The sequence below is a fragment of the Theropithecus gelada genome, chromosome X (assembly GCF_003255815.1).
Source record: "Theropithecus gelada isolate Dixy chromosome X, Tgel_1.0, whole genome shotgun sequence".
NCBI classification, from domain to species: domain Eukaryota; kingdom Metazoa; phylum Chordata; class Mammalia; order Primates; family Cercopithecidae; genus Theropithecus; species Theropithecus gelada.
This window is the reverse complement of record NC_037689.1, coordinates 106,086,150-106,101,153: the sequence shown is the minus strand read 5'-3', so window position 1 is coordinate 106,101,153 and position 15,004 is coordinate 106,086,150. Positions and strand designations below refer to the sequence as shown.

At 37.8% G+C, this 15,004-nt stretch overlaps 2 protein-coding genes across 9 annotated transcripts in view; one reads left to right on the top strand and one right to left on the bottom strand.

Moving 5' to 3' along the window:
- The window catches only part of ATG4A (autophagy related 4A cysteine peptidase), a 72,922-nt gene extending 65,809 nt beyond the window's left edge, over positions 1-7,113 (bottom strand). For 5 of the 7 annotated variants that reach the window (XM_025372032.1, XM_025372029.1, XM_025372031.1 and 2 more), the window contains exon 1: positions 6,829-7,113. Coding sequence is in view for 2 of the 7 variants with exons in the window: in XM_025372026.1 (XP_025227811.1) it covers positions 6,829-6,838 (10 nt within the window). In the remaining 5 variants the exon portion in view is untranslated. Of the gene's footprint in view, positions 1-6,406 lie in introns of all 7 variants that reach the window. The other 2 variants (XM_025372030.1, XM_025372028.1) reach the window with 2 other exon arrangements.
- PSMD10 (proteasome 26S subunit, non-ATPase 10) lies at positions 7,024-14,475 on the top strand. 2 transcript variants are annotated; one of them, XM_025372034.1, is made up of 5 exons: positions 7,024-7,252; positions 9,808-9,906; positions 10,559-10,705; positions 10,807-10,894; positions 13,557-14,475. In XM_025372034.1, the coding sequence occupies exons 1-5, from the start codon at positions 7,139-7,141 to the stop codon at positions 13,562-13,564; spliced, it is 456 nt and encodes a 151-aa protein (XP_025227819.1). In that variant the 5' UTR covers positions 7,024-7,138; the 3' UTR covers positions 13,565-14,475. The 2 variants fall into 2 exon arrangements, with proteins under 2 accessions (XP_025227819.1, XP_025227818.1); XM_025372033.1 differs by having other exon boundaries at positions 10,807-10,973.
- The last annotated feature ends 529 nt before the right edge of the window (positions 14,476-15,004 follow it).

Here is a 15,004-nt window from a genome sequence, read left to right as displayed (position 1 = left end):
AGAATTATAGACACATATCATTCCAATATCAATTTCCTGGTTTTGATATTGTATTATAATTATGTAAAATGTAATGATTGAAGTAACCCAGATGAAGATTACATGAGGCCTTTCTGTACTATCTTTGCAAATTATTGCTAGTCTTTTATTCATAATAAAACCTTTTTTTAAAAAAGAAACCACTTATAAAGCAAATAACTTAAAACAAGAGTGTGGAAGCTAAAACTCAGGTAGTAAATATAAAGTGCTTTATTATAATAGACTGTAACAGTTTGCCAGTTTCGTGAAGGGATCGCTTTTAAATGGGGAAGGTTTGTATAGCCCAGTGATATATAACACTAAGGACATTTAACACGTGGGATCAAAACATGGGATTAAAAAAATTAGAGCCACAGCACACACCAGGGCCTGTCGGGGGGCGAGGGCCTGAGGGAGGGATAGCATTAGGAAAAATACTTAATGTAAATAACGAGTTGATGGGTGCAGCAAACCCACATGGCACATGTATACCTATGTAACAAACCTGCACGTTGTGCACATGTACCCTAGAACTTAAAGTATGAAAAAAAAAATTAGAGCCACAGATTAAAATGTCTCATCTTAAACCAAGCAACTAGAAACTGTAAAGTGCAATAAGCCACATAAATTACACTTGTAAGCAGTGAAAAATCAATTGCAAAGGGTTTTTGAGCCAGTTATGGAAGTTTATTTAGTAAGTGCTGGGAATGGAGAAGTTTCATGGTGGATAACCCAGAACCTGTTACTGCAACTGTCATGCAGTTAATTGATTTGCGTATACCCTCAAGTTGTTTTTCGGTATAGAATATATTCATTTCCTGTTGTGCTATGGAAAGAATATTTGCATTGGGTAAAATATTTAGTGTAATTAAAAAGGAACAAGTAGGGGGAAATGATCTCTCTCTGCACTGTCCAAGATGATTAATAATGAGTCACACAAAACTATTTACATGTAAAACAATTACAATTAAATGACATTAAAAATTCAGTTCCCAGATACATTGCAAGTCTTTAAGAGCAACATGTGGTTATGGTTACCATACTAGAACAGCGTAGATATAGAAGTTTACCATCATCACAGAAAGTTCTGTTGGGCAGAGCTGCTCTAGAGCATTACAATCTTGTCATTTCACCAAAATCACAGGTAGAGTTATAGCCCAAAGAACTCTGACAGCATTTGGTATTGCATTATTTAGGATTTCCATTTACACATAATTCAGTTTTCAGCAATAGTTAGCAGCATGTTGCAGTGGTTAAGTGGTAGGACTTTGGAGTAGAATCGCGTGGATTTCTACCATAGCTCCAACTAAACTGTGTAACCTTGGGCGTGTAACTTCACTCCTCTGTGCCTGTTTTCTCATTTTAAAAAAGGTAGGAGCTGTACCTTCCTCACAGAGCTGATGTGAGGATTGCATAAGATAAGCTCAGTAACTGACAATGTGATCTATAAATGCTAGTTATTATTGGCATTATTCTTCAAGTCTAGAAGATGAACTTAGTTTTTTTTTAATATCTAGAATCCAGGTGATCAGTGGAAAGGGCAATAGAAAACGTTCAATCATAAGAGCAGCAAGGGAGCCAGACCCTAACAGGGCCCCATTTGTCTCTTAATGGACATAAACAGCAACCACATCATTCCTCCATAACTTGGGGCCAGCCACAAAAGAGAAGAGACCTTCTCCTCTAAGACCTATTTATCTTGCAGCTTTCAAAAAGTCAAAGGATAACTTCCCATTGGCCTTAAAGGACTCAGAATTGAAAGTTAATTACCATGTCACATCAAATAAAATAAAAGCAAAATATACTGTTTATAAAAGAAGATTACCCAAACAAGTCACTCAGTAGGAAAGGCACTTGGAATTGTTTTTCCAGCTTTTCTACCAATCAGATCCAAGTACTTGATGCATTTTTATGGTGAAATGTCACTATACCCAATACTTTGTGAATACTACAACACAGGGATACTGTACCTCCATAATCAACTAGAGATGTATTTATTGAATATGCAGGGCACTTCTGCTCTACACCAACTATGACTGGCAGGCTAAATTCAGCCCATCTCATGTTTTTGTGTGCCAAGCAAGGTATGAATGATTCTCACAATTTTAAATGGTTGGAAGAACCACCTTCAAACACTGTTAGAGAACGCTGAATGGCTTTGGAAATTAACTTTTGATGCAGGCTTGATAATGTTTATTAATTAATTCAACCTAAAATTACAAGGCAAAACAATGCTTATATATGAAAAAAACTGTAGTAAAGTCATTTTGACAATATTGTTTGAATCACAAGTAATGTCAAAATGCTTTATCCACTTCCCATGCTGTCACAAGTCAATATGGAATATCCTTTGCACTTGCTTCAAGGTCCAAAAACTACTGCTGGAACTGTAGTCTGAATTCAGAAAATATATATGCTACAAATTTGTATAGAAATAGAGATCTTGCTTCTTGTTTTAACTTTTATTTCATTTTATTTTGAGATGGAGTCTCGCTCTGTCACTCAGGCTGGAATGGGTGTTTATAGATCACCACTTTATAGATCACCACTTTATATCCACTAGAATGCCTATAATCAAAAAGATAGATATTAATAAGTATCGGTAAAGATATGGAGAAATTTGGCTGGATGTGGTGGCTCACGCCTATAATCCCAGCATTTTGGAAGGCCAAGGTGGGCAGATCTCTTGAGGACAGGAGTTCCAGACCAGCCTGGCCAACATGGCAAAACCCTGTCTCTACTGAAAATACAAAAATTAGCCAGCGTGGAGGTACATGCCTGTAATCCCAGCTACTCGGGAAGCTGAGGCACAAGAATCACTAGAATCCAGGAGACAGAGGTTGCAGTGGGCTGAGATCCTGCCACTGCACTCCAGCCTGGGTGACAGAGTGAGACTCTGTCTCCAAAAAATAAAAAGAAAATAAGAAAAAAAACGTGGATAAATCTGAAATCTGAACCCTCGAACATTGCTTGCTGATGGAAGGTAAAATGGTACAGCCACTTTTGTAAAGAGTCTGAAAGTTTCTCAAAAAGTTAAACAGAGTTACGATATGACCCAGCAATTCCACTCCTAGTTAAGTACCCAGAAGAAATAAATGAAATCTCAGCTGGACATGGTGGCTCACACCTGTAATCCCAGCATTTTGGGAGACCTAGGTGGGAGGATCACTTGAGCCCAGAAGTTTGAGATCAGCCTGGGCAACATAGTGAGACCCTGTAACTACAAAAAGTCATAAATTGACTGAGTGTGTTGGTGCATGCCTGTAGTCCCAGCTGCTCCAGAGGCTGAGGTGACAGGATTACTTGAGCTAGGGAGGTGGAGGCTGCAGTGAGCCATGATCGTGCCACTGCACTCCAGTCTGGGCAACAGAAGAAGACCCTGTCTCAATAAAAAATAAAATAGGCCCGGCACAGTGGCTCATGCCTGTAATCCCAGCACTTTGGGAGGATCACCTAAGGCCAGGAGTTGGAGACCAGCCTGGCCAATATGGCGAAACGCTGTCTCTATTAAAAATACAAAAATTAGCCAGGTGTGGTAGCATGCGCCTCAGGAGGCTGAGGCAGGAGAATCGCTTAAGACCAGGAGGCGAAGATTGCAGTGTGCCAAGATTGTGCCACTGCATTCCAGCCTGGGTGACAGGGCGAGACTCCGTCTCAAAATAAAATGAAATAAAAGTTAAAACAAGAAGCAAGATCTCTATTTCCATACAAATTTGCAGCATATATATTTTCTGAATTCAGACTACAGTTCCAGCAGTAGTTTTTGGACCTTGAAGCAAGTGCAAAGGATATTCCATATTCCAAAATCCATTTAACTGTGTAATTGAGCAGCTTTCACCAAACTTTCAATTGGAAGTGATTAACCTGCCATATAATGCTAAAAGGCACTATTAAGAGAACAACAGAATTCTATTCCAAGCAATGAATATGCTCAATTAAAATCATATGTTTGTGTAACATTGATAATGTATGATGAGAACGTAGTACTTGACCTTTGCGGACTTCCTTCCAAACACATAATGCCAGTCTAAGCATAAAATTGAGGGTTTTTCCACAAAATGACTGACCAGTACTCCTTAAAACTATCAAGGTCACCAAAACAAAATAAGTCTGAGAAAGTGTCACAAGTCAGAAGAGGCTAAGGAGATACAATGACTAAACGTAATGTGGTATCCTGGATGGGACAGGATCTCTAGAGATAAACTAGTGAAACCTGAAAAAAACAAAAAAGCATGGAGTATAGTTAATAGCAATATACCAATGTGGGCTTATTAGTTGTAACATATATAGCACAGCAATGTAAGATGTTAATGATAAGAGATTCAACAAATGGTGCTAGGACAATTTCTATATCCACATGCAAAATAAAGAACTTAGATTCTCACCTCATATCACAGAGAAAAAATGAACTCAAAATGAATCATAGACTTAAATGTAAGAGATGAAGTAATAAAGCTTTTAGAAGAAAACATTGGAGAAAATCACTGAGACCTTGCAATTAGGCAAAAACTTCTTAAGTACAACACCAAAAAAATGGTCCATGAAAGAAAAAAAATAATAAATTGGATGTCACCCAAATTCAAAACGTTTTCACTTCAAAAGACACCATCAAGAAAAGAAAAAGGCAAGCAGCAGACTGGGAGAATATATGTGCATATCATATATCTCTCAGGGACTTGATCTAGAATATAGAAACCATCATTACAACTCAACACCAAAAAGACAACTCGATTTAAAAATGGACAAAAGATATAACAGACACTTCACTGAAGAAGATATATGAATGGCTAAGAAGCACATAAAAATATGCTCACCATATTATAAATTATAATTTATAAGTTTATAAATTAAAACCACAATGAGACACCATTTCACACCCACTTAGAATGGCTATAATAAAAAACACAGTAAATAACAAATGGTGGCAAGGATGTGGAGAAACAGGAACTCTCATACATTGCTAATGGAAGTGCAAAATGTTGCTGCTATTTTGGAAAACAGTTGTGCAGTTTCTTAAGAAGTTAACATATATTTTCCCTGTGATCCAGTAACTCCACCCTTAAGTATCTATCAAAGAGAAATTAAAAAAATATGTTCACACAAAGACTTACACACTATATCTTCTTAGCAGCACTAGTCATAGTAGCCAAAACTTGGAAACTGATGTACCTATCTAATAGTGAGTAGATAGACAAAAATGTGCTATATCCATAAAATGGAATACTATTTGGCAATAAAAAAGTAAGGAAGTACTGATACATACTACGATATGGATGAATCTCAAAAATATTATGCTAAGTGAAAAAAATCAGACACAAAGACTGCATATTGTATGATTTCATTTATATAAAATGTCCAGAATAGGCAAATTTATAGAAACAAAAAAGTAGATTAGTGGTTGTCTGGGGCTGGGAATGGGACAGAGGATTGATTAACTGTAAATAGACATGAGGGAATCTTACTGGAGAGATCAAAAAGTTCTAAAACTGATTTATGGTGATGGTTGCCCCACTTCAGTAAAGTTACCAAAAATCATTTAATTATGCACTTGAAATCAGTGAATTTTATGATATGTAAAATGTACCTCATTTTGAGTGAGTGGTATACAGGAACTCTACTAACCTTGCAACTTTTCTATAAATCTAAAACTATTCTGAAATTTTTGAAAAAAATAATTTAAATAAAAATAAAAAAGTGTATGTTTATGAATTGATATCAGTATTTGACAGTACCTATATGTGTAAAATGACATTTTCAAAGATTAAATAGGTAAAAATCTCATAACAGATCAGCATTAACAGATGAACATTTAAAATCAATTTTGACAATACGGAACACTAATTCTGAGCTCCAATTAAGCAAAATATTATCCCCTAAAAAGAATTATATTCTTCTCATTGGTAGTCCTCCTGTATTACAAAAAAAAGTATTCAATTACTATTATATTTTGAATTACATCAATAAAAATTTGTTGAAATTTGTTTTCTCTCGTCATAAAAGTACCAACAAAATATTCTTGATTTTGCCTTTTGACCTACAAAGCCTAGAATATTTACTATCTGGCTCTTTACAGAAAGTTTCCCAACTGCTATTCTACACTATAACAGGATAAACATAAACATAATCAATCTCTTTCTTGAATGTATTCTTATCATTACCTAGTTGTGGCATAATGTCCTCTGGATATGCCCTATAAAGGATCAGTCTTGCATTGCTTCTGCTATGGCACTATTTGGGATTTCTATAAAAAGAAACACTATTAACTTAATAGTTGCAGCAAAGCCTTGACAACATAGTTAATATCGTGATATTAAAGTGCCAACACCACAGCCCGGTATCCTTAAGATGACCCTCATCAAGTTGTGATGTCACCAGGCTATGGACTCACCGAAGTCTCTTAGATATCAAGTGGCTCCCGTGGCATCACACCCTGCCTTTGGCATCACCCTGGCACATCACCTCAGTACGGTGCCATATGCTATCACTGCTGTGGCAGAACCCTGGCCAGACGCCACACCGCCGAGATGTCGGAGTAATTAACTCCCACTTCTTTCCACTCCCTGGGCGGTGGCAGGGAGGGGGAGGGTAGCCACCGTCACCGGTTCGAGCTCAGGAGGTAGTACTCAGCTCCAACCCTTGTCCCTTCCGCCTGCCACTGCAGGTCAGGAACCCCGAGGGACAGGACCTTTAGGCTCCCATAACTCTCTTGCCCTGCCCCCGAACCCATTTCATATGGCCGACTCAACGACCCGCCAGCGACTACCCACCCCGGCTCTTTCACACGGTTCCACTCAAAGCCGCTCCCCATACCTGACTCCATTCTCCAGCTGTCATCCTGGGCCAATTCCACCGGCAACTTGACTACGGGCGGTCGCTAGGAACCCTGGGACTTGTAGTTCCGTACTGCTAGAGGCCAAGTCTGTGAGGGCCCCAAAGGCGCCTCCCTGCCCGGAACTGCTCTCAAACTGCAACTCCCAGAGGCGCCGTGCGATGGTAAAGGAAAAGGGAACGAGGAAGGCCGGTGATTGGTGGAGCTCTAACGGCTGTTTTGACTGGCAGCCGGAGCCGGCGAAGTGAGGCGGGCGTTGCTCGCGCGTCAAGTAGTTGCTGGGATAGCGAAATGGAGGGGTGTGTGTCTAACCTAATGGTCTGCAACCTGGCCTACAGCGGGAAGCTGGAAGAGTTGAAGGAGAGTATTCTGGCCGATAAATCCCTGGCTACTAGAACTGACCAGGTAAAGCAACGCTAGGTGTCTTCGCAGCTGGGGACGTCGGCGAAGCCCTACGTGGCTTTCGGGGCCCGGCCCTAGCGGAGGCCCGGTTTCTGAGAGGAGCAGAACCCCGCCCCCGCCGCCCCAAGCAGTCCCCCGGGGTCACCTCAGGACTCGCGATAGGCCTGCGGAGGCTAGCCCCGCAGACCTCAGATATTTTCCCGTTGGTCCGGAGCTCCACTCCCTGATTTTTGGATAGTTCTAGAACGTCTACAGCATTTATCAGAAATTGCCAATCAGTGAAAAGGAAGGCTCTTTATATGGATTTATTTACCTTTACTAGTAACTGTATTCAGTAACACATGTGTAATTGAACTCCCCTTCCGTGCCAGGCAGTTTGCTAGGAGCTGGGGATACGGTGGAGTGGAAGATGCAGACAGTAAAATAAGCACAAAAACATGTCCGATTACAGATTGTGGTAAATACTCCGCAGAGAAGTTTACCTGGTGCTTTCAGAACACGTTAATAGGAAAATCTGATGCTGAATATGGCTGTCACTAATTAGAAAAGTTTTTGCAAAGAAGGGAAGGTTAGACTTTGAAGCATGAGTGAGATTTCCATGGGGGAATGAGTGGACATTCTAAGCAGAGGCAGACAGAAGTTGAGAAGTGTTTCCTTCTGCCCTCCTGCTCACAGGACCCTCGTGCTTTCATCCTCAGTTTCTGGGATTCATGGTGCCCTCAGTAAGCCCACAAATATTTATAGATGGCCTTGGGTTTCGCAGGCAGTGTGCTAAGCACTAGTGAAACTGTCCTATACTTACAAATCTCCATTTCGTGTCTTTCGGGAGAAAATTAGAAATCAAGAGACTGTTGTCTCTTTTCTGGAACTTTCCTTTATTACTCAACCTGAAAATGGCCTTACCTTTATCTAGTTTACCTCATTATGGTCTGGTGATATTTAAGGATTTAAATTTAAATGTAATAATTTATATTAAGATTTAATAACACTCCATTAGAAATTTAACCATTCTTCAAGTCAATGACTTAAAAAGGGAAGGGAACTGTATCAAGAGACGTAAAAAACACGAAGAAATGCGATTTATGGATCTTGTTTGGTTCCTGATTTAAACAAACCAACTGCAAAAAGACATTTGGGAGACAGCTGGGGAAATCTGAATACAGACCGGATGTTAGACATTCTAAAGGAGTTAGTGTTAATTTTAGTAAGTGTAATAATGGTCTCATAGTTATATAAGAAATACCTTTATTTTTTACATACTGAAAGACAAGGGTGAAAAATCATGATATTTAGGATTTGTTTTTGGAAAACTCAGCAAGGAAAAAACTAGATAAAGCAAATAGGGCAAGGTGTTTGTTGTTAATTCTAAGCAGTAGGCATGTGGGTTTCTATTCTATTCCCTCTATTTTTGTGTGTTTGAAATTTTTTGTAATAGAGTTTAAAATACCATTTTCTATTCTGTGGGGCTAAGAAATATAGCAGTCACTGCAAATAGGGATTCCCTTTGACAAATAATGACTACTATAGCTTATTTTTATTTTTATTTTTATGTATGTATTTATTTATTTTTTTGAGACAGTTTCGCTCTTGTTGCCCAGGCTGGAGTGCAGTGGTGCGGTGTCGGCTCACTGCCACCTCTGCCTCCTGGGTTCAAGCGATTCCCCTGCCTCAGTCTCCCAAGTAGCTGGGATTACAGGTGCCTGCCACCACGCCTGACTAACTTTTGTGTTTTTAGTAGAGATGGAGTTTCACCATGTTGCCAGGCTGGTCTGGAACTCCTGACCTCAGGTGATCTGCCCACCTCGCCCTCCCAAAGTGCTGGGATTACAGGCATGAACCACCGCACCCGGCCATAGCTTATTATTTTTTATAAAAAGTAATTTTCTTGTTCTCTGTGTGTTGTGTTTTCTAAATTATATTTCTAATTTATTTATGGTTTTAAGTTATAGATAATTTCAACTAGTTTAATAAACATTTCTTTCCCCATTAGATTCATGTGTTCCTTCTACAACATCTAACTTGAGGTCAGTGTGGTAGTAGAGATTTCAGAGTCAGAACTTCACTGACAGTTGTGTTCCAGCTTCACTATTTAGTATCCGTATGACCGTCCACAAGATGCTTACCTGAGGAGTTTTAGTTTCCTCATCTGAAAAATGGAGATAATAAGCACTGTGTAGAATGATAGGAATTACATGATACGATGCATGTAAAATTCCCAGCACAGTGCCTGACGTAAAAGTACGTAAATAATGTAATAGTAAAACAACCAAAGATGTATTTCTGTCAAAGCATTGAAATCAGTTTCTTGCTCTACTACTTTCCTTGTCGTATTCTGCCCAGAATTACATATGTTCATCAATGTCATTCTCCCCATGTTAGTTAAACTTTCATCTATCTTATACCAGTAGGTAATATAGTTTAAGGTTACCTACCTGAGGATCCAGTGCTCTGCATTTCGTATTTTCAAACTATAGATTTGCCAGCACCAGTATTTTTTTTTCTTGCTCTTTTCCCTTCTGTTTCTCTTCAAGAATGTTTCTATTACTGCTTCTCTGTAGGACAGGAGAACTGCATTGCACTGGGCATGCTCAGCTGGACATACAGAAATTGTTGAATTTTTGTTGCAACTTGGAGTGCCAGTGAATGATAAAGACGATGTGAGTACTTTGATAAAGTTGAGTTGATAAATTCCCAGTTATCTTTATACTCCAGACTGGTGTTTACTGAAGCCTGTGCATTAAGCTCATAAAGAAAATTGTAACCTTTGCAACTGGAAAGTTATAGCATGGCCCTTGTGATCAAGCATGAGACTCATGGTTGCATTATTTTACAGCGTTATGTTTGCCACTCATACTCTGTGATTTAAGGTAAACATACAGGAGAGGCTGAGGTGGGAGGATTGCTGGAGCCCAGTAGTTTGAGGCTGCAGTGAGCCATTGTACTCTATCCTGGGTGACAGACAGACCTTGTCTCTAAAAATAAAAACAACAAAAATAAATGTACAGATCAGGGCTTCTTATGGTGAACCCTAAAAGACCATAAACTCTTTCTATTATGTTGGATTTTTTTGTTTTTTGGTGAATATGGCCTGAATAATGAGGACCTAGATAACTTTTTTGTTACATAAAGAGATTTATTCTAATGGTATGGTTATATTAGGATTAGATTTGTGAAGAGTAAGAATGGAACCTTTTTTGTAAGCAAATATTTTTTTACCTTTGTAAAGGTCCTTGTTAACCCTGCCTAAATGTTAGCACTAATCCTTGTGCCTTTTTCCCCTGGTGTTTCTACTGCCTACTTCTTTTATAGGCAGGTTGGTCTCCTCTTCATATTGCGGCTTCTGCTGGCCGGGATGAGATTGTAAAAGCCCTTCTGGGAAAAGGTGCTCAAGTGAATGCTGTCAATCAAAATGGCTGTACTCCCCTACATTATGCAGCTTCCAAAAACAGGCATGAGGTATGGTTCCATCCCTAGGCTACTTCTGTTGAGTTCTAAAAGTGTATACAAACACAGATAGATCTCTGCATTGTTTTCTTCTTTCTACTCCATCTTTCCAGATCGCTGTCATGTTACTAGAAGGCGGGGCTAATCCAGATGCTAAGGACCATTATGAGGCTACAGCAATGCACCGGGCAGCAGCCAAGGGTAACTTGAAGATGATTCATATCCTTCTGTACTACAAAGCATCCACAAACATCCAAGACACTGAGGGTAACACTCCTCTGTAAGTGACAAGTAGCAGTCATTTGTATTCTACCTGACGTTAGCCCTCTTGCAATAATTCTTATACATCATTTCTTTTTTTATTCTGCTTATAGACGCAATACGTGTTAATGGCAAAAATGTTAAATTGCACAAAATGTAAAGATAAAAATTACCTATTATCTTGCCACTCAGAAATAACTACTGATCACATTCTTGTGTATTTCCTCCTGGTCTCTTATATTCAGATGTGTATATTTTACACATACATATTTTTTAGCAAAATTGGGGTCATACTGTGTATGTAGTTTTAGCTCTTGTTCTTTTCACCTCAATAGTATATTATAAACATTTTCCAATGTCATTAAATATGTTTAAAACTTTTTAAATGGTTATGTACAATTCTGCTGTATAGATGTGCCATAATTTAATCATTCCTCTATTACTGTATATTTAAACTTTTTTGAGTTTTTCACTATTATAAATAATGGTACATTGAGCCAGGCATGATGGCTCATGTCTGTAATCCCAGCACTTTGTAAAGCCAAGGCGGGAGGATCACTTGAGGCCAGGAGTTCAAGACTAGCCTGGGCAACACAGCAAGACCCCCTGTATCTAGAAAAAATTAAAAACTTAGCCAGGCATGGTGGCATGCACCTGTGGGACTAGCTACTCGGGAGATTGAGGTGGGAGGATTGCTTGAACCCAGGAGCTCCAGGTTACAGTGAGATGTGATCACACCACTGCACTCCAGCCTGGGTGGAGCAAGACCTTGTCTCTAAAATAATTGACTAACTTTGTACGGAAAACTTTTGGCCACATTTCTGATTATTACCTTCATATAGACTCCTAGAAGTTGAATTGCTGGGTCAACAAATACACACATTTTAAGACTTGCTATATGTTGCCAAATTGCTTCCAGAGGAGTTGTATCATTTTACCCTCCCAACAGCAGTTTAAGAGTGCCCATTACCCCCTCACCAACACTAAATTATCCTTTTGTTATGTGAAAATGATATTTCATAGATGTATTTCATAGATGTAATTTACATTTTTATTAATGAATTTGAACTTTTTTTTTAATGTCCATGGCTAATTACATTTCTTATCTAATTGTACCTTTTTGTGTCCCTTTCTCTGTTTCCTTTTGGGGAATTAATTTATTTTCACAGCGTTTTAAGTGCTCTTGATTTGACATGGTGAAATATTAATGTTCTGCAACATTAGTTGAAAATATTTTTCCTAATTTATCTTTTCATTTTGTTCATAATTTCTTTTGCATAAGAGAAGTTTTAAAATTTCTACATAGTCAAGCCCATTCATCTTTCCTCATGACTAGAAAGCTCTTCCTTACCCTGAAATTAGTTAAATATTCACCTGTCTTTTATTATAGGTTATTTTAGCGTTTCATTGGTTTTGATTGAGGGTTAGTGTTATTGTTTTGCATTTAACTCTTAAAATCCATCTCTAATTGAATTATGTGTATGACCTGAAGCTGGCCTTTACCTTGATATGTTTCCACAGTACTTGGCCACTTTTCTTCTGTGTTGAATGGTGACTTTTTCTTGAACCAGAAGTTCTGTGAGTCTTCTTTTTAGTCCAGAGTGAGGTTCAGCCTTTTCCAATTTGACTTTAAACCAACTTTTAAAAAGTATTATTTTCTTAACTCTTAGTTTTAAAAATCTTTCCTGCATTCTAAGAGACCCTGTTTAGAAAGACCTGTATGCCCTACCTCTTTTCTCCATAAATAGAAAGGCAGGATGGCCTAGAGGAAATCTAGGAGTCAGAAAAGATAGAGTCCTGGGAAGAACATAGGATTTATGAATAGCTAGATGATGTTCACCCAATTCAGACTCTACCACTTACTAACAGTATTAAATACTTATATTAAACAACTTATAAAAGTTACTTAATCTTCCTTGAATCTTAATTTCCTCATCTGTAATATAAGGATAATAATTCCTTCCTTACTAGATTATTGTGAGGTTTAAGTAAAACAACATGTAAAGTGCCTCGTTATACCCTCCTGGCACTCTTAAGTGCATGGCAAAAGTTGTTACCCTCTTCCACTCAGTTTACTGCCAAGACATGTCAGCATAGGTAGGAACTTTAACCTCTGTCACCATTTCAACTGTAAAATGGTGATAATAATACTTTGCTAACTTACAAGACAGATACATGGATTAAATGAGATAAAATCTTTTAAACTGCTTTTTCAAACTTTAAGCTGCACAAATTACTATTAACAGATTATGAACTGGGACTTTTCTAAATTCTAACCCTGAATTATTACATGTAGTGTTTGAGGTAAACAATTACTTATCTCTGTAAAATAAGAAAAGTGTTCCTTAGGCTGGTGTTTAGATCCCTTCTTCTATTGTAAGTAGAACCAGAATTATGATTTACAATCTGGTATTTCAAGGCTTTTTTTGTAGAATTTTAACTTACAGTCTCCCCATGCAAACCGATGTTTCTTTCCGGATTAAATAACTTTCCAATGTTACCATTTCCTAATCATATGCACTTTAGATTACCTAGCAAGAAATCCTAACCGTTACATAGAATTGGTAGTGATTAATTGGTCTCTGGTGGTCCCTGATTTCAGACACTTAGCCTGTGATGAGGAGAGAGTGGAAGAAGCAAAACTGCTGGTGTCCCAAGGAGCAAGTATTTACATTGAGAATAAAGAAGAAAAGACACCCCTGCAAGTGGCCAAAGGCGGCCTGGGTTTGATACTCAAGAGAATGGTGGAAGGTTAAACAGCTTGGATTTATTCTTACTTTGTATGTTGTGTTGTTGTCCCCAGTGTTCTGCAAACTAATGTATTTGTGCACAAGACATCATCTACGAATGATGACGTTTTCTCACCTTCAAAGTCTTATAAACATGTTGACTCTTGTTCCTGCTGAGTTACTAGTTCGAAGCTTACAGCTTGTTTTCCAGGCATCAAATAACTGTTGAGATTGTTCTACTGTTGTCATACATTCTTCTATATTGAATTCTGGTTAATTTTGAGTAACTAATTCTGTGGCTGTTGTGAGTCTTCAGCACCCTCCCACGTACCTTATATCCCTCTCTGAAACAGAACAGCTCCAATAGCAACAAGCCAGTTGTTCTGCCACGTTTCTGTGTGGATTCTGTAATGTTCCTCCATACAGTTAAAACATCCTAACTTGCTTTTCAAGCTCACTCAGCCTATGCCAAATATTTCTGGTTTTTTTTCAACCATGAGGTTTAATTTATTTTTGTGATAGGAGGGATATTTACATATTTTAGTGGACCAAATTTTAAGTTGAATGGTGTGCTCTAAAATAATGAAAAACAATAGCCCATATACCTATGTATTTGTTTTTGATGGGTTGTTTACTCTGAAATAAAATGTATGGTTTTCTTTAAAGGAAGTTTTAAAGTACCTATTTTGAGTCATCCTGTATTGAAAAGAATGTCAAGCTTGTTAAAATGACATGTAGCAAAAATGTATTTTGATTTGTATTTCAGAAACCAAAAAATAAAATGTTGAAAGAGTCTTCCAATTTTTCTTTCAAATTAGCTAGAATTCACTTAAGCCTTAAAATCCTTAGTAAAGACATTTCTCAGTTTTTGGTAGCTTTAAGTCAATTAAATTAGTGAAGCTTGAATTGTAGCTAAAATCTTTTAAAATAGCCATCTTCTGAATTGCTAATTAAATGTAGATCAAAAGGAAATTAGTAAGTATAAACTTGAGCTCAATTTAGGGAAGCATCTTAAATGATACTAGTCATAAAATCTAATGAACTCCAAGTAACTTTCAGATTATTTTTATTTGAATTTTATGCTGCAACTACTGCTTGAAATAAGTGATCCAAGTGAACGTACAAACTTGCATTAATTTTGGGTCAAAGTCTTAATGATCAGTAGCTAAAATTTGAGTTTCATAAACATCAACTGTGTTATTGATATAGAAACTCCTTTTACAGAAGTATTTTGAGTGCTAACAAACAATCAGAGAAGCATCTTACGGAACAAAATTATTGAATGCTGGAGATAGAATTGATAGCAGGGGAAATAATATTT

What these genes read in the sequence shown, in the direction of transcription:
- PSMD10 (XM_025372033.1), top strand. Translation starts at nt 7,139, where the DNA reads ATGGAGGGGTGTGTGTCTAACCTAATGGTCTGCAACCTGGCCTACAGC. An exon ending in TGGCTACTAGAACTGACCAG is followed by an intron (nt 7,253 to 9,807) that starts GTAAAGCAACGC and finishes GCTTCTCTGTAG; the next exon opens with GACAGGAGAACTGCATTGCA. An exon ending in CTTCCAAAAACAGGCATGAG is followed by an intron (nt 10,706 to 10,806) that starts GTATGGTTCCAT and finishes CCATCTTTCCAG; the next exon opens with ATCGCTGTCATGTTACTAGA.